Source organism: Aythya marila, assembly GCF_965140915.1.
Source record: "Aythya marila genome assembly, chromosome: 1".
Classification (NCBI taxonomy): domain Eukaryota; kingdom Metazoa; phylum Chordata; class Aves; order Anseriformes; family Anatidae; genus Aythya; species Aythya marila.
Window position 1 is genome coordinate 122,435,267 of NC_139042.1, and position 23,185 is coordinate 122,458,451.

Consider the following 23,185-nt stretch of genomic DNA (forward strand, 5'->3'; position numbering starts at 1 on the left):
AAAAAAAGCACAAAACTGACACAGGAGCTGGCAGTGCCCTGAAGACGTTGGTCCACCCACGAGCAGTGCCAACACTGGTTTACATCTCGCAGCCCGACGCTTGTATTTGTCCCTCCAGGCAACAAAGATCTTTTTGCTGTCCTCCCCTGTCTACCAGAAGCCTGCAAGTGCCAGAAGCAGAGGGAACTCCTCCACCGAGAGGACTTTTTCCTAGCCTCACACCAACCTGATGCTTCTGCAGCTCCTGAACGTATCTAGCTAGCTCCTCCTCGGTCAAGTCTTGATCAGGGTGCTGTCTCCGAGCAGGCATCTTCTCGTTCTTCCCTGTAATCAGGAAAAGGAGTTCAGTGTTATCACCACCAGGGAACGCAGATTTCAGGGGCAGAACAAAAAGAGGCAATCAGCCTGAGCTGATCGCAGCACACCTTGAGTTGAAGGAGGCTTTGCATTGTCCGGCCACACCTTCTCTGAAAGAAAAGAGCCCTTGTGGCTGCCTGGGACTCCAGAATCTGGGTGTCCAGCCTGTCCCTGTCTCTACTTACACCATGATAAGTAATAAAACTGTAAGGGGGAGACTTCACTCTGCTTTCCTCCCCTATTATTTAGAAAAAGCACCTATAATAAGTTCAAAGTAGGACAGCTGACTTGCTCACACCTCCACACATCGTAGCAGGCAGTTTCCTATTTGTTTTCCATGCATGTCCTGAAGCAGCAGGATGCAAATAAGCTCTGGTCTGGAAGTTTTGGTGCTGCGTTTTCATCATGCCAAACCCAACCTGTGAAGCCCAGCAGCACCGCCCGCGGCTCAGTTAGGCCCTTTCTGAGCTCTAGAACAGAACCAGCTTGGGTCTGGAAAAGCTAGAAAGGAAAAATCCCTTTTGTACAAAACCCAAAAGAAGCATCCCCTGGGGAGCGCACAGACCTTCACACGTCATGGCAGTGCACACCCAGTTCCCACAGGCGCAGACGCAGCGGTTGCACTCCACCTGGGTCTCGGCTCCGTCCTCGTAGGTTTCGTCTTCCAGGGCACACTCTGGAGAGGCACAAAACAAGGGCAGTGCTTGTGAGATGCACGGTGGGGCAAAGACAACAGACTCGGGAGAGATGCCTTTGGAGGAGGCCTTCCTCTAGCCATCAATCCACCAAGAGTGGACCGCAGTGACTGAAGTATTCACGTTGAAACTGGTGTGTGAAATTAGCCAAAAAAATAATTATTTGGGGAAGTCAATCACTTTGTTTTTCTTCCTCAAAAGCACACACTGCAATTTCTCAATTAAAATGAGATCTTGATGTGGGATCTGTTTGAATGTCCGGATCGGACACTCCTTATGCATAGAAGAGAACCCCCAAAGCAAAAGTTTTGGTCGCTCTGAACCAACGCCCTGTTCCCGGAGGGAGAAGCTGGGGAAATGCTGAGTGCATCTGCTGAGAGGAACGAAAAAAAATCTCTCTCATTTTACCTCACATTTCTTCTCAGAGCTCTGTTATATGGTTAAGTCAAGGCCCTCAAAGCACCTAAGCGTGGTGGTTCAGCACGAACCAGCTGATCATCTCCACTGAAGCAGGCAACAACAGAGGTCAACTCAACATTCCCCAAGAAGCACAGGCTCTGCCTGCTCCTCAGAGCCACCACAGAGGGACGCAAACCCAGCACCTGCGGGCCGGCAGGCGAATAGTACCCCCCGAGGAGCTGATCAGATGAGCGGCCCCACGTGCCTGGTCAGCAGAACACTAAGCGGCCTCCACGTGAGCTGTGGCAGTAAGCAGGATTTGGAAGGACAGCGAACTTTGAGACATTCGTCGGGGAGGGTCTCTGTGTGAGAGGCAGAGCGTAGCAGGACTTTGGTCTGGCCTGATTTTTCTAAGGTAGCCAGACATGAACTCCTCGCACGATTTATCTCCGCGCTGTTAAATGTAAGCGTTGACGTTCCCAGCGTGCCTTATCCACTTGACCTACGTCCCTGCTTGGAAAATGCAAACCTTTTCCATCACATGAGCTGCAGGGTAGAAGAAGCAGTGCTGTTGACAATGCAGGGATAGAAGAGCAAGGGGTGCTGTAAGACGGGTAGGCGCATATCAACATGAATTCTGGGAGTTACAGCATCTAAGTCTGACTGAAAGCTGATCCCTCTCCTTTCCCCCCTTATCGGTACCCCACTGGTTCCCCAGTACAAGCCAAGAATTCCTACTTTTCTCTGGTGGGTTGAAGGACGGGCTGAGGCACTTGAGAAATTCATTGAAGCTGAGCTTCCAGTCGGCGTTTTCATCTGACAGCTCGATGAGGGCATCTACGCAGAGTCCCCTGAAAGGCAACACAGAGGCGTGTTCAGCACAGGGCTGCACCAAGCCGGTCCCTCCTCTGCTGGCTTCAGAGGACAGAATTAAACCAGTAACACCTCGGAAGGCTGCGAGATGCTCTCCACCTTCCTACCACACCCGCTCCCTGCGCAGTGCCCACCTGAGCAGCTTGTTGGTCTCCTGGTCCACGTAGGTGGTGATGTTGACGGCAGTCTCGTTCTGCTCCACAAACTTCAGGAATTCGGCCGAGTCCAGGCGGGAATCGCCGTCATCAAAGCTCTGCAGGGAGAGAGAGAGACGGCGAGATGGGAGAGGATCTGATTTATGGGTCCGAGGTACCCCTTTCCTTACCCTTCTTCCACGGGTACTTAGTATTTTTGAAGTGCTGCTTGCGTCATCCCAGTTTTGCACAAAGAACTCAGAGAGCAGCAGCACAATCTCCACACCAGCCTCAGAAATAAGATGGCTGTGGCCTCCTGCTCGCTGATAAGCTACACTGCTTCTCATTCCCCTCCTGCTGCTTGATTTATGGCTCTAACCCCGTTTCTTCTCTTTGTTCCAGCCAGCCCTTAGCCCTCTGATACACCTCCCGCCTTCAAGCGGCCCAGTTGTGCTCAGGAAGGCGTCGGCTTTCCGAGATGCGAAAACCCGAGGCTGTGCCTGAACTGTGACAGTGACAAAAGGGAAAATCACAGGAAGTAATTTTCTGCTGATCCCAGAGAAGGAACAATTTAACACAACACCTAAACGCCTCGCCACCGACTTCACAGGGTCCTGACGGGGCTCCCGTCCCCCTCAGGGACAGCCGCATTGCAGGGAGGGGAAAATAAACCCGCACCCCAGGGACTTGCACAAGGCAGGTTTCCAGCTTAGTGCCACATCTGCAAGCTCCTCTGGTCAAGGAGAAAAGGGGAAACCTTCACCTCCTCCTTGCTTCCAGCGTTTATTGCCTGCAGGGCAGGAGTCAGGCAGCACGAGGAGCCCCGGGCGGGGTGAGGCAAAGCTCTCAGGCTCGGTGGTGAGACAAATTGTGCACACGTGGAGCCATTTAGCTCGCCTTGCTTGGATTTGCCTGAGCTGCTCCAAGCCCTGCGTTGTGCTTTGAAAGTATTTCCAAGCTCTTGGGGCTGTCGACACGGTGGATTACCACCTGGCAGAGCAGGAAGCTTGGTCCAAGGAAGGGCAGGGCTTTGTCAGGGAAACTTTTGCCTGCTCGTGCCGGGGATTGGATCGGTGCTCCACAAAAAAGGGAGAGGCAGGATTTGTGGCTAGGCAAGGGAAGATGCTCTCTGGAGCAGAGGGACCGGCTCCTCTGCCTCACCAGGGGGTGCCATTGCCATGGCAAATTTGCTCGCAGCACTAACTCCTGTCAGGCACCATTAATCTCTGGCTGTCGACAGCTCCTGATTTAAGCGTCCCCCCCCCTCCCTACTTCCCCACCTGCTCCTCCAGCTCCGTCCCCGAATGCTTTGAAGTCTTTATCAGGAGCCGGGCGCGAGGGGGAGGGAGGCAGCAGCGCATGTGGCAGGAGCATGGGAGAAGCGTGGGGTTATAAAAGGGGGTGGGGATGGCACGCCAGACAGGCTGCCGGGGAGGAGGGAAGAGGCCTGGCCTCCGCCCCGGCTTGCTGCGTTCCCAGCACTTTTCACCCACCTTTTGTCCTCTGGCTAGCTTTTAACCTCTAAGATCAGTTTTTTTTTCCCCCCCTACCTGTCTCCTTTTCCCCAGGGCAGGTGGGATACCAGGAGGCAGCAATGCTCCAGGTCACTTATCCAGCCCACGCCAGCCCCTCCTGGCCCCCATCGCAGCAGCTCCACGCCGTGCAGCCTCCTCCCCGGGGGCACGGCTGGCCAAGAAATGCTCTCCATCCCCTGAGGCAGGCCCTACTTGCCTTGAAGTACTTGTCCAGGACTTCGCTGTAGTTGCTGCCCTTGGAAAACCAGCCGTCCGGGATGATCTCAGCTTCCAGCCACTGGATGACGCGGCGACGAAGCTCGTCCCTGTCCGCCTGGTAGCAGACAACTGTCAGAGGGGGGAGAGAAAGCAAGGGCGAGAGAAATCATGTTGGCGGGGAGGCCACAGAGAGGGGACGGGGAATAAAAGCCGAGCAGACAGCCCCGACGCCCCTTGGAGGTGATCCAGGGCCGGATCCAAGCAGAGCTGCCCTGTGCCGAGCGGGCTGTGGGTGACACCGTGTGGCAAGGCCCGAAAACGACAGCGCTGCCAAAACTCAGCGCCTCACAGTCCCCTAAAGCTTGTAAAGCTTGGAGGGGGTGACGCCAAGCACGCTGTCAGCGCTCTCCAGCTGCACAGGAGCTGGGGGGGACAGCCCCGAGGAACTCAGAGCCTCTCCCCTCAGTCTGGGTGACGAACACACAGACCCTTGCGTCCCTAGGGGCAAAGTGCTCCGCTTCACCGTGTGCATGCCCAGAATCCCCACGATTTCCCAGCACAGCTAGGAGCCCAGGAGATGTATGAGATCTGAAAGGCTCCCCGGGAGCGAGGAGCCGAGCAATTCAGCTGATTTACCAACCCAGGCCCTGCCACAGCCTGCGAGGAGGCACCTCTTGCACTCAGGGCTGTGCAGCTCCCCCAGCACCCCTTCCTCCCCCACCTCTCTTCTCACCTGGACTTGCGGCTGGGTTCTCAGACTTCTTCTCTGTGGAAGGAAAGACAGAAGGTGACATTTCTGAAGCAACACGAATCAACAAGAACCTCCTCCCTGGCTCTCGAGGCCTCTGCTTTTTGTCACCGGGCTGGTTTTTTTTTTGTCACCAGCCACCCCTCTGGGCCCCTCGCGCAGGGTTACCTTTACAGTGTCCGTCGTAATCCACCTGGATCTTGGAGCCAGTGAGGCAGGTGTCGCGGTGCAGCTCGCAGTGGTTCAGGTACGTCTTGCCATTGCTGCCACACACGGGCCTCTTGTGGGGTTTACATTGCTGCCAGGGAGACGGAGAAGAGGGTGTTTACTAGGGTGCTCGTAACCCCCTCAAACACGCCCCCAGGTTGGGAGGGCTGCCCCGCAGCTCGCGGCCCACCCCGTGTCACTCCCCCGGGGGGCAGGTGGCGATGCAGGGGCTGCTGTGCCCCCCTACCTCGATGCAGAGGCAGGTCGGGTCTCCCTTCTCCGTCACCGCGCATTCCCGCCCGGCTCCGCAGAAGACGTTGGCGCAGATTTTCGATTTGCTCCTGGGCTCTTCCTGAAAGGCACGAAGGAAAGAGACACGAAATACATCAAGCCGCCCTCGATGCAGCTTTCAGGAATCATCCGTGTAGCTTCCAGGCCGGAGCACGGAGCAGCAGGCTGGCAAGGCGTAAATGACAGAGCGAGACAGACGTGACTGCGGTAGGTGGACAGCTCAGACAATAACCAGGAGCAGACAAAGGAGCCAGGGTTACAGCCCCAGCGAGAGAAGGTTTCCTCGAGGTCCTTCCCCAAAAATCTCCTCGGAGAGCCGGAGCAAACACAAGCAAAATAAGATCTAGAGTTAAGTGGTGAGGGTAATTCCCCCAAGTCAAGGACTGCTGCCTTCCCATTTATTTCGTGGAGGGCAGGCAGCAGAAATGCCTTTGCTTCCTACGTTTAAGAAGGAGGTGAATACAACCCCGGGGAAAGGTACAGCACCAAACAGAAGGCAGAAATCGCCCTCGGGCATCAGATAATGCCCCCGTCACAAAAAAAAAAACTTCAGAAACCTGCAGGACCCATTATCTTGCCTCGGCTGGTCAGGACGAAATGCTTCAAAGGAAGAAGCGCTGTCACGGATAATTACCCAGTAACCTTCTCACAGGGGAAATTTCCTCCTGCTCCCTGACAGCTAGCTGCCGACCTATGCCCTGCAGCACAATTTTTACACTTTACCATTTTCTCTTAGCCAAAGCCATCGCAAATATTCCTGTTGTTCATGTCACTCTCAAACCCTTTTTCCTTTTTATTTTATTTTAATTTTTTTTTTTTTTAAAGTCCCACTGCATTCCCAAACAGTTGACAGCCATCAGGGACGATTTCCACAGGGGTTCTCCGCAGGCCCCTCTCATTAAGCCCGTCACCCGGGGTCACGAATCCAGCTGGATCCCATCATCCTGGAGGCCTCGACCAGCTCAGGCAGAAACGGGACACGGCGACAGGGGGAAGGAGGTTTTTCTCCCCGTAACCTAAGAGAGGAGAAGCAAATCTGCCCAAGAGCTGATCTCTCTTACAACAAGAGGCTGCTGGCGGTGGGGGAGCCGGGCACACCTCTGGCAGGGGCTGCTCCATGCTAGGGCTCTGTTTTGCCTTTCAGGCTCGAAGGAATGCCTGCGCTCTGGCCCCTGCAACCTCATATTTTCCATCACAAGGCAGTGACCGGTGAGGCCCCAGAAGGGGAACAACGACACGGGAATCTGTGGGAGAGGAAATCCCGGTCGCAAGCGAGCCTGGAAAATGGCTGCTGCAGCTCCCTCGCTCTGCCGCTCGCCCTAAAAACCCCATCGCAGTCACGGCCCTGAAAACATCACGGCCAAATAAATCCATGCTGCCTCCCAGCTCTCCTCCCTCCGTGCACGCCAGGCCAGGCTGAGGACACCATTTTGGGGTGCCAACTTCCCACTCTCGGAGGCTCTGCTGATCCTCCTGGTCCTGCCAGCAAGATCTGTCGCCCATTCCTCTGGCCAGCTGGGATGATCTCCCCGGGGCGATTCATTTCTGAACGGGACCCAAACCTGCCACGTTTCCTGGCCAAGAGGGCTGAGCAGTTGGAGGCAAGCTGGGATTTACAGCCCTGAGGCATCTCCTCACCTCTTCCCGTAACTGCAAGCTCAGGAGGAGCACGGAGAGCAGGAAACGCTGAGATTTACAAGCAGCCTCCGGCTTCTTGCACAAGAAACCTCATTTTTTTTCTTGTTCCCATCAATGGACCCGATGATCCCCCCTTAACCAGCTCTGAGCCGTGGTCCTTCTTTCTCCTCCTTCTGCCACAGCATGTTGCAAAAAGCAGTGGAAATGCTGAGCTTTGCTCAGCTCCACAGCGTGAGGCCTGCCCTGAGGATGGGTGAGCCACAGCACCCTTCTTGCCCCAAAGCAGAGCTCCCCTCGTCATCCCGAGGCTGCTGTGCTGAAAGGCAGCCTCGCCAGCATTTGCAGCCCCAAGGCAACTCTGATTAAGCAGCAAGAGAAGCGATTATTGATTTCCTTTAGCTCCGAAGTAAGGCTGGGCAATGTTTTTCAGGCAGGGGGCGGATCCACGGGAAGATGCAATTTGAGGCTGGCCAAAACTATTTGCAAATCTGTACCTAGTTCTGGCAACAGATTCGATCCCCAAATCGTTTTCAAAGCGAACTAATTTCCCTTTTTTTTTTTTTTAATTTTGAAGTGTATTTCATGAAGTATTTTATGCAAGCTTAAAGAAAACAAGATAAAAATACTTCTTGGTGTGATTTAACAACTTTTTGTTTGGCCGGTTCTGTTTTTTGTTTGTTGAGAATAAAAGAGGAATTTCAGCTGATGAAATTTTTGTTTCGACCCTTCGATTCAGCTAAGGGATCAAAAAGAGGAGATGATTATCCCTATGGCTTTTTTCCTAAAACATCACTGCTTGGTGTCTAAACCAACCTATTCTCACTCTTTCATCTCCTTCCATCTGGCCCTTGGTGACAGTGTCTGGGAATGAGGCAGACCTGCCGCAGACACCCCTCTCCCCGCTCCCTGCCATCATGGAATTTGTTCCTGTCTAGCTGGGAAGATTGCTGGTGCTGACTCCCATGGCTCGACTCTGGAAAAACAAAACAAAACCAACAAACAAACAGAAAGACAAAAGCCCCAGCTCCCTTTGGTGGTTACGATAACCCAAAGAGATGTTGCTTCGGGGAAAGCAGCCTTTCCTCTGAGTCACTCCAGCAGAGCAAACAGCGCTGATTTTACGAGGCAGCTCTCAGCCAGATTTTTACCGGGGAAACACCCTTCTTCACCCCGCTCTGCCGTGAGGTTTTCCCAGCAAAGGTGCTCCTGGCAATAAACTTTTCTCTCTGATGCGTCTCTGCTACACCACCTGTCCTGCTGGCTGCTTCATTTCTCTTCTCCAGTGTCAGACCTCGGTCGTTAAGCACTGAACTGCCTCCAGCTGCTGGCAGCTCTCCTTGCTCCAAGGTGTCGAGCTGAAAACTGTTTTTCCCCCCTTGATTAGTTTTCGGTTTTCTTAACAGTGTTTGGCAGTCGTGGTCTTTGAATCCTTTTAATGTTTTAGGTAAGAATTTGGGTTTTGGCTCTTTGGGTCAAAAGGAAAAACTGAACGGGATTTCCACTGCTTTTGAGTGATGATCTCTTGGACGTGTTCTCTCAAAGGGGTCAGGAATAAAAGCTTTCTCCTTACCCTCTTTCCCAAGAGGTTGGTCTCACTGCCTTCCAGCAACGCTCGCCACCACAAACACTTGCCTTTGAGTGACACAGTCATTGCAAAGCTCCCAGCAGGATCACACAGGGTCTTTTATAAAAATACTTTGTGTTTTGACTGCTATCAATAACATTTTTAAAGAAGGAAGGTACAGAAAAATCCTCCTTTGCGATGGAAATCTCTGGGCCAGCCAAATCAGGCCCTGCTTAACCCCATTTTACATCCAGAAGAGGGCAAAGAAAAGTTGCAAAACGCTAAGACAATAACCAGGAAGATAAGTCATGGCTGCCAAATTCCCCACTGGAAATGAGCCCTTCATGACAAAGTTGAGTTCCCATCCAGGAATGCAGAGGATGGACTGGAGAGGGAAGGAGGGCGCCTGCATCGCTGCCTCTCTACTGCTATCTGCTCGCTGGATAAATAATGGACTTCTGTCTCCAGGGTTGCTAATCGGCTCTAAATGCCCTCAAAGAAAGCAAACAGCACAATAAGAAAGCCCAGAAATAAATCCATTTCATAATAAATTCATTTTGTTTTCACTCCATTTTTCTTGCTAGTGAAAAATTTAGGTTAAGCTAAGCGCTTTCTTTTCCCAGCAATCTCCGCTCGCTGTTGGCTAATGCAACAGAAAGTTCTGCTTTCGACAGTGTAATGGCTCTAGTTATGAAGAAAATACTATTATATTATTTCCCAAGACGAATTCCACAGTATTAAATGTCTGAGCAATGCAGCAGCGTCTTTGAAGCTGGTGGTGCAGGAATTTTACATGGGGAGATAGGAAGACACGAGGAGCTTTCACAAGAGAGATATTTTTCTGCACGGATCTCCACTGCTCAGAAACAGAGAGGAGATTTTGAACCCGGGACGCAACCTGTACCCTGGATAACTGGGTTATGCAAGCTTGTGTTCCTGCACTACTTGCAGTTGTGCCCCAGTGTCACTGCTAACTAGTTGTACCCATCTCCTCGATGGCACGCATGAAACAACCTCAGCGTCAGTTCATCTCAGTGCTGGTGTTCATAATAAATTCATCAGCAATGACTTAGGCTGCTAATCAGGGAGTAAGGAGCAAGAGTTGAGTTGGGAGTACTAAAGGGAACGAGTTTGAAGCAGATCGCCAAGATTCGACAGGTATTTCAATAATCCCCCATGTCTAGGCTAATCCCAGCAAAGCTGTCTGAAGTTCAGCCGGTGACAGCAACACCCCCAGGCGGATGGCAAAGCCATGAAATGTCTGACTGAAAGCATCCTGAACACCATGCAGAAAGGGAAAATTGGGGGAAACTCAGCCATTCTGGGACACGACTGTGCTGCCAAGGTGTCCCCCTGCCCGGTTATGGGTGGAAGAGGTAGCACCCAACACTGAAAAGCAGCCTGACACCTCCCCTTACGAAACCACTTTTTCCTCTGCTGGTGACTTTGCCGGCACTGAACTGCTCAGGTTGAAATTTTCCATCCCAGGTGTTTGCCTCAGGCTGACTTTTCCTTTTTTTCAAGTGTCAACAGAAAAAGGTCAGTGGTTTCCGAGAACATGATTAAGTTATTTTGTCCATGCTCGAGGAATTGTTAAAGCTGTTTTGCTAAGAAGGCAGAGCAACCCTCTGCCACTGCAAGAGCCTGCATCTGGCAGGGGAGTCACCCTGCTACCTCTTGCTTGCCACAGACTTTGAGAGATGTGGATAGCTTTTTTGCATGTGCGTGTGGAAATTACTATCTCTTCCCTTACTACTGCTGCTCCACTGGAGAAACTGCTCTAAGTGCCTGGATCTACAAGCCAAGAGTGAGGGTGGCTCCTGCCTCACTGCTGACCTTCCTCTGTTGTTTTTTATTTTGTTCTGGAAGAGAAGCATAGCACTGTGCTCTTGTTAGGGGCACGGACTCAGCGGTTGCAGCCACATCTCTACAAGGAGCATGAAGACTATTGGAGGTGATGGCTCCATTTGCTTGTTCCTGTCCACAGCAAGAGAGATGTAATAACTCTTAATGTAAGGCTTGATGGCAGCTTAAGTAATTAACCAGCGAGTGCTCTAATGGGCTGAGACAGATGATGCAGCAGAAGGCAAAATGTAATTACAAATACCCGGCACCACAAAGGCAAGCAGGGCTGAGAAACATCGAGCCAGCCTCAGCCAGAGCTCAGCACCGCTGGTCCCAGGTCTCCTCTCTCCCCGTGGCTGCCTTGGTAGCACGGCACCCCCTGCAGCACTCGCTCCTGGAGGGTCTGAGCCCATCCTGGGCAGCCTCCAAGTGCCATTTGCCCTGGTCACCCCAGCAGCAGCCGCCCAAGCAGTGTGTATCTCCCAGCAGAAATGAATTTTTCACGGCAGCTGGAGCTGCAGCTCAGGGGATTTATGCCCTGGAGCTCTACAACGTGGGATGGGGGGCAGCCAAGGCGACAGAAAGGCAACGGAGCAAGACAAAATGACAAGGCAGCGGCTCACACAGAAGGAAACGGTACCTGCACAGCAGCCATTCCTTCCTGAGCAGCAAAGGTGATTGTGCTAGAGCTTGGGAAATGTCCCAGAAACTTGGAAGTTTATAGCAGCAGCAGGAGCCAAAATCTCCGCACAGACAACAGATTTCCAGTTGCCAAAGCCAACTAAGTTGGCTTGGGGACAGGTTACTTCCATAGGGTTTTTCGCTTGTTCATTTAATTTATTTTTTGGGGGTATGTTTTCCCAGCTATCAAGAAGCCAGATGTCAGGGAGCTTCGTTAGGCCCCTCTCATCAGAGGGAGTATCTGAGATGTGGCACTTGTAGCTCTCCTGATGCTTCCAGCCATTGGGGTTCCCTGTGCACTGCCTTAAATCTGAGGTGACCTTGAGCACCTGAGATTGGCTTTCTGGCCTCTCTGGCACCACATTGTAGAAAATTTCTCCTATTTGCCTCTCGTATCCATGCCCACACGCCTCCCTCCAACCTCCTTCCTCAAAGAGAAAATTATCGGAGCTGCTCTGGTTCTTCTGCCAGGGCTGAATTTCCCCGCAGACAGCCTGGCATTTCGAGGTGCTGAAAAGGCTTAGGAAACACGGACGGGAAACAAAAGCCTTCAGCCTCGCTGGAAACCCAGAGCCCCAGCCTAACACCGCCTCACGAACCCTCCCCGCGCTGGGGCACGCGGCTCCATGACAAGATGGCGGCGGCCCGCTCCTCCTCCACAAGGGCGCTGCAGAAATGGCTGAGGCGATGTTTCCCCACGAATCCCCCCGTTTGGGGAACCGCACAGACACCAGGCAGGCTGGAAACCCGGCGTCGTAAACGCTTTGTGTCAAAACCAAATCAAAGACAGGGGGAGCGCACCGACTGTGGACATTTTTGTAAGTTAAACAAGCATGAAATACTTGGCGCGCTTCCCTTGCTTAATGCAGTATAAACAACGTCGGTATTCGGCGGAGAAAGTTTGCTGGTTAATGAACACGAGGAGTAAGTGGGCAAGAAGGCCAGGCAATTTTGGCTTTTCCCATTAAGAGCAGGACAGCCCCAGCTAGTGCAGCAGGGGCAGCCCTGTCTGTGCACCTCCATGGCCGGGGCTGGGAGGAGAAGCCCCCGTGAGACCACACGTCATCCCTGGACGCCGCAGGAGATCAAGTGGATTCCTGCCATGACTTCCAGAGAGGAAAAATGAACTCCCGTAGCCATAAAAGTGAAGCAGACTAAGGGCTTCAGAAGGCAGCCTCTGGCACATCCAAGCGCAGCAGCTGAAGACATTAGCTTTCACAGCTGTCTGCCAGCCCTGGCTGTCCACCTGGCCGGCCAGCCAGAATTTATTGCTCCCCTAATAAAGTCAGCAGAAAGAAATACACGCTTGTGCCTCAGCCACTACAGTTCACAGCCCAAGGTATCAGACCGAGCTGCTGACGACCGCCGGTTTTCAGCACGATTGCAGGCTCGCAGCCACACATCCAAGGAGGGGAAGAACAGAACAAAATGTCTCCCTAGCAGCTTAGGAGAGACTTGGACAAAAACAGGTACACGAAAAGGCTAAAAAACTTATGAAAGATGCTTCTTCTCCAGAAGGCACTGCCGTGCTTCTCTTCTGAATCCTTTGCTGTTTGAGAGGCTGCTTTGGCTGCCTACTGAGTCCGAAGAAATTATGACAGCAAACTCAGAAGGGACAATGGCTTTTCTTTTCCAACAAAGATTTAAGAAAAGCTAGGAAACTCACACACCCAAAGCATTTATTAAAATGTGTTCCTAGAGCTGGCTTTGACTCAAGCACATCAGGAAATCAATGGTAGCCTTTGAATACTGAGAACAAATTGCTTAAGTATGTGCAGACATTATTCTTATGCACTTGATGTTATGTTTGCCACGCTGAACAGCCACGCTAGATGCTACTTGTACAAAATGTATAGGTTGCAGGAAATAAATTTAATGCAATCTGTTTCCCCCCACGATGATTTCAGAAGTAGCTTGTGATATTATAATCATGTACCAAGCCACGATAAACAGATGTAGGGTTTTGCAAGCCACCTTGAGGTTTTGTAATTATTGGAAGTCTAATGCTGTGCAACGAAAGGTTTGGTAACACAACACTGTGTTTCGGTTTTTGATCATCTTGCTTTGCTAATAATAAACCTTACTTTTTGGATCTCCAATAACCTGGGCTAGCTTAGTTTGAAATAAAAATGAAAAAAAAAGTAAACAAAAACACCCAAAGAAGCACAAAAACCTCCTTGTTATAGGTCTTACAGATCTCCCAGGATAAAAGTTGCCAACCTTGCCATAGTCTTTCCTTGCCAAATGCCCCAGTGAAGCTGTAGAGGCTTTAAGGTACATCTAGCATGCTGAGATGTACCTGTAAGATACCAGCTCTAAAAAGTGATTCCTCTGAACTAAAAGAATGGCAAGCATGTGCTCCTTTATCCTATGGCAAAAGCAATGTACTGTAAATAATTTTAGCCTGCAATGAACGACTTACTGGAATTCACAACATCTTCACATTTTTATGACAGCCTACGCCAATCTAGCTGTTGGCTGCAAGTCCTTCCTTTCCCTCTGAGTGCTTTAGCACTTACAAGACTTGAGTCATTTCAGTGTGCTAACCCAGAAGAAAACAGCCCTGACCAAAGAGGGACCAAGTGCCATGCAGTGAACACGAGTGGGAATCACGTGTGTGATCTGCAACAGCTTTTCTTTATGGGGACTTGACACTGATTCGCACTTTCCATACGAACCATCAAATCCTTGCCCATACCAAGTGCGAGAGCAAGTAACACTTGGCACCCTTGACTCCATGAAACGTGTGCATAAAGACAGATTATTTCCAGCCTCTGCGAAGGGACTTGAATGTGGGAAGCCTTTCACATCACAGCCAGCAGCATCAAGTCCAGGGTGCAGAAACAGCTTTAAATCAAGTACCCATAAGAGACACTGCTTTTGCCTTCTCTCTAAAAGCAAACGCTTGCTGAACAGCAAAGAGAGCCAAGAGGTGGTGAAGCAGCTACTGGCATGTCACTGTTTACTGCTTCCTCCACCACAGTAAACCTAACCCAAATTCACGTTGTCAATCCACATATTCAGGATGTGCTTTGTGGGCTGTCCAGTCACCCCTGCTGCGTGGTGGCGATTTCAGCCAAAGGGTGGAGCAGGCATCCACGGTCACTCAGCACCTCAGCTGCCTGACTTTAATCCTCCAAAAAAAAAAATAATAAATCCAAATCTTTTGTTACAGCAAACACAAGACTTTCAGGAGCCTTACATCCTCCAGAACACCAAGATGTCAGCAACATTCTGCCAAATCGACCCTGCTCCTTCGGTCACATCAATGTCCCATTAAACCTTGTTGCTTCTTCCCCTCGTCATATGCCATCAAACACACAAAGCAACACTCCGTGAAACACGTGCTCTACTTCTACATGCTCCACACATGGAGTTTACTGCATTTCTTCATCTTGCCCGGGTCTTGTACCTTCATCTCAGCCAAGACATTGTAATTTGTAATTTCCCCCCTCCCCCTTCCCTGTTAGGAACCGTGCAACTGCAGCAGGATCAGACTCCACTAACGCTGGGACAGCAGCCAGCAGTACGCGGTGTGCCTGACTTTTAACAGCTAAATCCCATCAAAAATAATGATGCAAATACAGGCACTTCTCCCCGAGACGACCTAATGCTTTCAACAAACTCTTAGAAACACATAATGCTGCTGGATGGGACTGAGGCTGAAAGGAACAAACTTGGGACTTCTGGTACTTACTGCGTGAACACCTGCTGGCTAAACTTAAAAGTCCGAGGTGCTACAGCCAAGATAGCCGTAAATTTGTTCTTCAGACAGCGTAAGATGAACACTTCCTGAGGACAGGCATGAACTGCATTGAATTATCAACTAAACACGGTCACGAGGTGGAAAGCTCTCCTTTAGGAATCTCATGTGGTGATGTGGGAGCAGGGGAAGCACCGTGCTCTGCCGAGAAAAGAAGCCCATGTGCGGCCTCATACCTGGAGCCACCACTTCAACACATTTCCTTGAGACTCAGCTTTTGTGGGAGAAGACTTAAATCAGGACAGACAATAGTTTGCTGAGAAAGAGTTAATGCTCTTGTGTTTCAGTGGGAAGCAGCAGCCAGCAAAGGGGCCTCTCTCGTGGGGGCTGTGGTCAGTAGCAGGGGACGGGCCAGGGCAGAGAGGGAGGCACCTCCTCTTCCTCCTCTCGCATAGCTGCCGCCACATCCCAGCAGAGACCTTCCCGCTGGTGGCCTCCAAGCGACCCTTGTGAGCTCAGCCCCACTATGGGACAGCAGTGGCTGGGTACAGGGGGTTGGCAACAAGCTCACAGCAGGGCTATGAGCCTGGGAAGGAGCAGCCAGCAAAGGGGCAAAGGATCCTTCCTGCCTTACTGCTGGGCTTCATGACCCGAGACAGTCTTCAGCCACGGCTGCGGAGGCGGTCCTGCCCTTTCCCCTCCCTGCGCTGGGTTTTCCCACATCAGCTCTCTCACGCCTGTGCAGGGACAAAGAATGAAAAGCTAAAAGATCTGCATCAACTGGAGGGTTGTGGTTTTTTTTGGGTAGGGTTCACTTTTCAGCTGCCTGGCAGCACAGGAGCCAGGGCCAGCACAGAGGAGGAGGAGGGAGCCAGAGCCACATGGGAGGCACTCACCTTTTCGCACAGCACCCACTGCAAAACTGCTCCTTCAGACAGACACAAGTTGCAAAAACATTTGGCTCCGAGTTTCAAAATCGCAGCCCTGAGGCACACAGGAGTTGGTTGCCTTTTGCCAGACTCTGATTAAAGAATGAGCTTTGAGCTCGAGGCAGCACGTAGGATGAAAACACTGCTTTGGACAAGCGAACCATCTCCCCTCACCTCCCCTAAATGACCACATAAAAAAGAGACTTCCAACCAGCGTGCCCACAGGAAAAGTGCCTAAGCCTTTTTTATCTGCATGCCTGTGCTACCGGGTTAAGGCTGCCTTGCGGAAAGGTACCTTCAAGCTATGAAAGCACAGACCTTCACCCTAACCCACTCAGCCTTCCTGAGGCGAGAGCTGGAGAGGACCTGAGAACAATGAATGTACTGAGCTTCCTACTTGCTTTCAGAGCAGACAAAAGCCCCAAACATCCATATTTAAAGACAAAGCTGGAAACGAAGCAACAAAAAAAGGGTATTTTAATAGCATCCGAGTCTTTATGGCGCACTTTAAGTGCAGAAGTCTCCCAAGGTCCAAGTCAAGACGCAGCCAGATCGTGCCAAGCTCTGCACAAGCACATCTCAGAGCTGAGCCCATGCCCTTGGGACAGCATGCAAGCAAGATTTGCTCTTGGAACCAATTCCCGTATTGTTATTTGGTTAGAAATTCATCTTTTGAGAAGGGTGGAGCGAACAGCAAGAAAGCTGGCCGTCTCCACCTCTGACTGCATCCAATTTGGGTCAGGCTTGCTTGAGTTTGCTGGAGGGGAGGCAGCCAGCTTGCTCTTGGTGCCCCCTCAGTTTAGGCGCAGGCCTCAGTGCCTGACGCCTGTACATAAACCAAACCAAGTTACACCTGTGAACACACCCAGCCTCCAACATCTTGTATGATCTCCCCGACACTAAATCAGGCTGCCCTGCTGGCTTTGCCTTTCTTCTTCACACAATTCACGCTGCCCCACCCAGGCCGTACGGATTCCCACCAGCAGCGTGTGGAGACGCCCCGTCACCATGAGGCAAGGAGCAAGCCCCTGACAGGCAGAGCTGGGACAGGGCACCACAACGTGTGGAGGCCCAGCTAGGAAATATCCCATCCACGGGGATTACCTAAGGGGTTTCACACAGTTCAGCCTGCCAAATATGAGACTGGCCACGGTCCTTGTCACAGACCACGGTTGTACTGGTGGGGAAGAGGCGCAAGGTACTGAAGGCCTCTTCTGTTCCGCCATCAGGCAGGAGATTCAACCTCCACAGATGAAAACCAGGCAAATTCGAGCCAGAAATGAGGTGTAACAGCGCGAGGATAATTAAGCGCCGCAGCAACATACCAAGCGCAGTGGTATTTTCCATTTGTGGTAATTACTTAATCAAGACGAGATGTTTTTTAGGACACGCTTTAGAGTCCAGAGCAAATGGAACTCATCACAAAGCTGGATATATGGTCTCTAGGAGGCAAGGGGGCATAAGACATAAAGCACAACAGCTCCTTATGGCCTCGTCATCTACTAATCTATAGGGAAAATTGCTCCTTTTAGTGTCAGCAGAGTTGGTAGACGGCCATATTTTTAGTGACAAGACATGCTGTTATTTACATGAAATAGTGATAATAGCACGTTGTGTTTCACCCACACCTTTAATCTGAAATCCTCAAAGCTCTTTACCGTCGCTGTGTCAGTAAGCCTGACAGCTCGCTGCCTGATAAATTGGCATTATTATTTCCCGTTCAGCCAGCCTCATTTTTTTTCCGAGTAGCTAATCGTCTGCTTACATGGGAAACAGTACTCGGCCGACCTGTGATTTTGGGCACCTACTTTTCGGCCTCTTGGTGAGAAAACATTCACGGGAGAGCCTTGCAGAAGGGTTTGGGGTAAAAAGAGGCTGATTCGTGGCTTGCTCTGAGTGCTCATCCCCAGTGCACACTTCACGGCACCCAAAACCTCTGTACAACCTCCTTAAAAATACACTGATAACGATGTACTTTTCAAGTCCAGAAGGCAGCAGTGAAAACATTCAGGAGAGAGAAATGTTTCCTAGTTGTTTTAACAAACATCTTCATATATGACAGACCAAAAAAAAAAAAAAAAAAAAGTAGTTTCCATTAGTTACCATGACAACCACTGGCAATCGCTAACCCATCTTCTCTCCCTTGCCAACCCTTGATAGAGCTGTCAGGGGAAGCAAGCGGGTATGCCCCGTGCCACAAGCTCTACTTACCCTCAGCCTGCAGCTCTCGGGGAGTTTCGTGTCACCCTCGTGTCAAGTGCACACCTCCGGGCTGCTCCCTCTGAGCATCAAGGGGCAGGAGATGCTTGCTGAGAGCAAAATGCCCTCAAGACACGATCACTGATGCCACACACCCCAGCTCTCCCCCCTTATGCCTTTCTTCTGCCTCCACCGAGACATCCAAGTACCTCTTTCTTCTCATCGGTGGGCTCCATCTTTACTGCCTGTCAATAAATTACTCCATCCCACCACAGTGCTGGTCCAAACGTCACCCCCACCCTCCTCACTCTTTCTGCCACTGTTGTTAAGGATAACAGCTCTTCGCAATGCTTGCTGTGCCTTCCAAGCCAGAGCTTTTAAACTTCCTTTAACAAGAAAGCACTCAGCTTCATAAACCTTCCTGGGAGGCACAGCGCAGTTGTTGTTCCTGTTTCGCAGACGTGAACACCACAGCTCAGAGGAATTAAGTGCCTTGCCCAAAGCCTACACACAAATCATGGTGGGATGCTAAGCGCTGGAGCAAACAGGTCTGGAGAGAAGGCTCTGCCTGCATTCTCTTCATGCCTCCAGGCAGGCTCTGAAGAGGTCTGAACCACATCTGCTCAGAGACCCCTTTAATCTGCCCCCCACCAAAACCCCACAGCTAATAAGCATTAATCCCAACACATAAAAAGCCAGCATTGTCCCTGTTTAATGCTGGTGTACTGCTGGCCTTGCATCCGCGGCCAGGACAGCCTAACTCACCCCATCGTGTGGATGCACGCTGCTGCACTGCAGAGCAGCTTGGCAGTGATTTGTGAGGCCATATTCACTCCCAGCTGTTCGCCTGTCTCCTTAGCTTCTCACGTGCATAAAGTTAGTGGTTCGGGCACTGCACTGACACCACACAGACAAGGGTTATTCACATACCACTGCAAGACTCAACGTTTGCCCAGGAAGATCAGCAACCCCAAATAAGCTGCATCAATTGCAAATTTTGCTCTGCTCCCCGCTGCCAGATCCGGTTTGCTGGAGTTACCAGCAAGGAACTCTGCAAAAGGGCTGGCTCTGTGCAAGGGGTAACAAACCATGCCTTGTACCCCATGATTAATAGTGCTTTGGCCCTTTTTCCTCCACGACACACTCCTGGGAGGCTGCTCTGAGCACCAAGGTATCAAAGAGGGAAGGATAAACCATAAAGTGCAAAGAGGAGCAACAACAAGCTGTTCTACAAGCTGTCTCCTACAGATTCCTGTCTTGAGGCTGAGTGCATTTGGTGACTAAGAAAGTACAAACTGCGATCAAAGGGGAATACTCACGAAATGCCTCTCTGGTCTGTAGTAAAAGCTGATCTCACACTGGAGCTTTTCCCTCAGGAAGGGCTGTAAAAGAGCCTTTCTACTGCAGCACAGCTTTTATTTTTACCAACCTTAGAGGCACACAGTATCTTGTAGGAACCTAATACCCTTTGCTAAACATGGCTGAAACTGGCTGATGGGTTTAAAAGTTATTTGAGGAAGTTCAAAGGTACCAACAAGCGGAGATGATCACATAAAGCCCTGTTTCTTCAGGCAGCCAGGGAAAAAAAAAGTTCTGATTTGACAGAAGGAAGGGAGCTAGAAGGAGATGAAAAGAGGTGGGCTATGCGTGGAGCTGAGGGGCCCCATAAACCTGTGATGTGTGTGCAACTGCACGGGGGAGACACCAATTATCACGGAGCACAGGCGCATAATTAGGACTGTTGGGACAGAATAACAAGATTGACGGTCCCCTTGTTCCTAGGAGAGGGCCATCAAGATAAACTTACTGGCTCTGAGATGCTCCAGAGCGTGGTATCATTTTTCACAGAACGGGAAGGGGACATCACTTAGCAGGGATGTGCAAAACCGGATTTGACAAGACACTAATGGCTCGCAGTTTGTACAAGCAGCTTCTAATCCCAGGGCATACAGCAAAACCTCATAGAAGAATCAGTCTTTAATGAGGGATGCTTTGAAGGATCCCGAAAGGAGCACCCCTGAAAGCACCATTGTGTTTGTCACTAGCCCCTCTGGCTTGGGCTGCAGGGAGTAATATCTGCAAGATGAGGCCCCGAGGAAGATGAGGCCGATATCACTCCCGAGGAACTCCTCGCCCAGGGGCTGGAACACCCCAGGGTTTTCTTGCATCACGCGGAGCAAACACTCTGTCCTCAGACGGCAACGCCAGGGCTTTTCTGCCAAGTTCAAGCCCATGCCTTCGACGTGAGAGCTTGGTCTCCTGCCACCTTAATCTTCCAGCCTCCTGGGCTTGAATGAGCGTGCTGCAGACCGGAGCTGGGTCACAACCTTTCCGGTTATCCCTGAGGATTTTTTCCTCACCCAGACAAACTAAACGATCCAGACATAGTAAAAATCCCCTGAGGAAATCTCTTCCTCCTACATGTAGGAAACGAGACAGTAATTCCAAGCCCTCATAACTCCAGCTTCCTCAAACGTAAACATGAAAAAGTGGCCAAAACGCGGGAGGAGAAGAAAGTCCCAGAGCAGCACAGAGTACATATGCAAGGCGTTACGTCATGCTCAAGGAAAGCTCTTGGCTCCGGGCTACAATTACCAGCGCTGAAATGGCAGGGGCTGCTACAGCACGCAGGGGCCCCACAGGCACCACGCTCCAGATCGATTTGTTGTCAGGAAAACAGCAACAGGCTCCACAACCAAACCCATCCCTGGAGAGGGAGGGCATGCTGCTGCTGCTGGGGGCTGACCCTAAAACCTGCCAGCGCCTGCTGACCGCCCAGCAGGCGGGCAGAAACCCCTTGCTCTGCTCCCTTGATCCCATCTCAGACCCTGAAGTAGGAGCAGGGACGGGATCAGGAGGAACACGTACTATGCCAACCAGCAGTGGGTGACAAAGAGCTCTCTAACCTGCTCCTTTTGCTCTTCCAAGCCCATCGCTATCCTGATTTGAAGCATAAGACGTGCAAATCCTGTGCACCTACCACTGGCACCCAGCTGCTCTGCCATGCTGCTTTATTCTGTTCATCTCCGTTGCTCCCTCAGCCTGGTTTGTTGCTCCTGGCATCGCAAGGCCCTCTACAGACATATAATCAGGAGAAGAAAACAAACAAACAAACAAACAAGTTCACATGCTTACGGCTTCACTGCTGTTTAAAAGGGTGGCTGAATGAAATTTGGGGAAGATAAAGGAGAAGGAACAACAAAATAAGCTGTCCGCTATGTGGTGTGACAGTATTTAGATGAAGTGCTTAGAGGTCCACCTCTGGGACAGCAGTTGACACGGGACAGCCAAAAGAAACTCTAGACAGGGAACCACCCTGCAATGGCCATGCGGAGAAGGGCTCCGACAAGTCTCTCCTCTCAATCTCCTGGTTTTCCTGGCGCACTCAGTGTTTTCCTCAGCAGCACAGGAAGACGAGTACCCTCACCCCAGTGAGACAAAATACATTCTGATCTTCAAGCAGTGTTTAGTTTCTTCTGCCAAAATATTTGCTTAGCTGTCAAACAGTGGAAACGTGGGATCCACCTGCAGCTGAGCTAATAAGATATCAAATCCCTCCCCAGTCATCCATCCCAAATCTCTTTTGTTCTTTCCAAGACTCTTTATCCAAAAGGAGCCTCCAAATTTTTTTTCCGGGCTATGGACCCCTTGACACACTCCACATCAGGTGCAGTGTCTCAAGGAATTCCACATAGGCGGGCTGGAGCACAAGCTTGCTTTCCTCCATCACCTCTCACGGATCACCCTAAATCTTGTCCGTTGTCCCAGGCAGCTACAGGTCCCGTGTTAAAATTCAGAGGTCTGGTGTAATAATTCAGAGATTTCAGGATAGAGCAGGCAATAAGACTTCACAGGAAATTCTGGGTAGCGGCTTGCATGGCAGAGAACAGATGTAATCTCAAGTTACTGCTGGCTGGTGCCTTCAGCCCAGTGCCTGCTCGTGAGCAGCTCCTTTTGTTCCGAGCTGGAGCACATTTGAGAGCAAACAGCAAGGAAACGCTAGGCAGTCGCTGCTCGTGCAGTATTTATCTGTGCTTTCTGAAGCCTCCGGGGCTGTTTATCTGACGCTTGTTTATTTAGTACTCGGATGCCTAGGAATTGCAAGCAGAGCCCCATCGTGCAAGAGCAAATGAGCCCCTGCTCCAACCAGTTCACATCTATCAAGCTTTAGGCTCCCTTTCTACCCAAACCAGGCAGCGATAACGCACGAGCTGAGGCAAAGTCCGCAGCCCCAGGGAAAGCTGCTGTGTGTATCCCAGCGCCTGCCACCCTGAGCCAGCTCTGGAAGGAGCTTCACAGCATTACAGCACTCCAGCCTTCCCTTCCTCCAAGCTAGAGACAATGCCACGAGGGATAAATCTCGCTTAGGGTATGTGGTAAAACCAGCGTGGTAATGGGAGTCTGGTGAGCCTGGCAAGGCACACCTGGCTGAGATTTGTGACAAACTCTCTTCTGTCCGAAGAAAAACATTCCCCAGCTCGGGTAACACCACACAAGAAAGATGAAAGGAGCCCCAGTGCCTCCTGATGGGTAAGCAGCTGTACCAATAGCAGCAGCTGGAAAACACAACAGGCACGAGAAGTCTTTCAGCCAGCCCCTTCCTCCTCAGCAGCCCCCTGTTAATTACCCGCAAGGAATTTGCACCCTGGCAGATAGTCATTCACTCAGTGAATTTGCACAAAGCTGCTCCGACCTGAAGGCAAATCACAGCTCCATCCAAAGACAGAAGCGCTTGCACGTGGGGCATTTGGCCAGTGACTTCAGCACGGCAGGAGGTGCCCCAGACAAAACTACCTGGCTCGCCTGCCTGCCCCTGAGCCCTCTGACCATGCACATTAAAAGAAAAAACACACAAAAACCAGGCTTTGCACAGGGCAGAATCACTTTGCCCTACCTCCCCATTTAAAACACACTTTTTGCCTCGAGGTGCAGCGCCAGCAGGGCTTGGTCTGGAGCTCGAGGGTGGAATCCCAAGGAGGAAGATGTCTATCACTCCAAAACCAGCTCCTGGAGAAAAATAAACGCGATTCTTTCCTCCCACTGAAGATGAGTCTGCGAAAGAAGACATGGGAAGCTGTATTTTTATTACATTAGCGGGTTGCATGTAACTGCTGGGTTTTAATGCACAGAGCAGATTAGAAACAGCCTGCGCTACCCATCTGACAGGCACCACAGCATCATTCCCTTCC

The 23,185-nt window shown here is 51.1% G+C and overlaps 1 protein-coding gene across 1 annotated transcript in view; it reads right to left on the bottom strand.

Annotated features, from left to right (window-relative positions):
* FSTL1 (follistatin like 1) overlaps positions 1-23,185 on the bottom strand; it is a 29,680-nt gene that overhangs the window by 2,861 nt on the left and 3,634 nt on the right. The window contains exons 3-10 of the mRNA XM_082778234.1: positions 5,394-5,498; positions 5,108-5,237; positions 4,925-4,957; positions 4,190-4,320; positions 2,459-2,577; positions 2,190-2,302; positions 923-1,033; positions 227-324 (exon numbers count right to left, since the gene is read on the bottom strand). Coding sequence (XP_082634360.1) covers positions 227-324; positions 923-1,033; positions 2,190-2,302; positions 2,459-2,577; positions 4,190-4,320; positions 4,925-4,957; positions 5,108-5,237; positions 5,394-5,498 — 840 coding nt within the window. The remainder of the gene's footprint in view (positions 1-226; positions 325-922; positions 1,034-2,189; positions 2,303-2,458; positions 2,578-4,189; positions 4,321-4,924; positions 4,958-5,107; positions 5,238-5,393; positions 5,499-23,185) is intronic.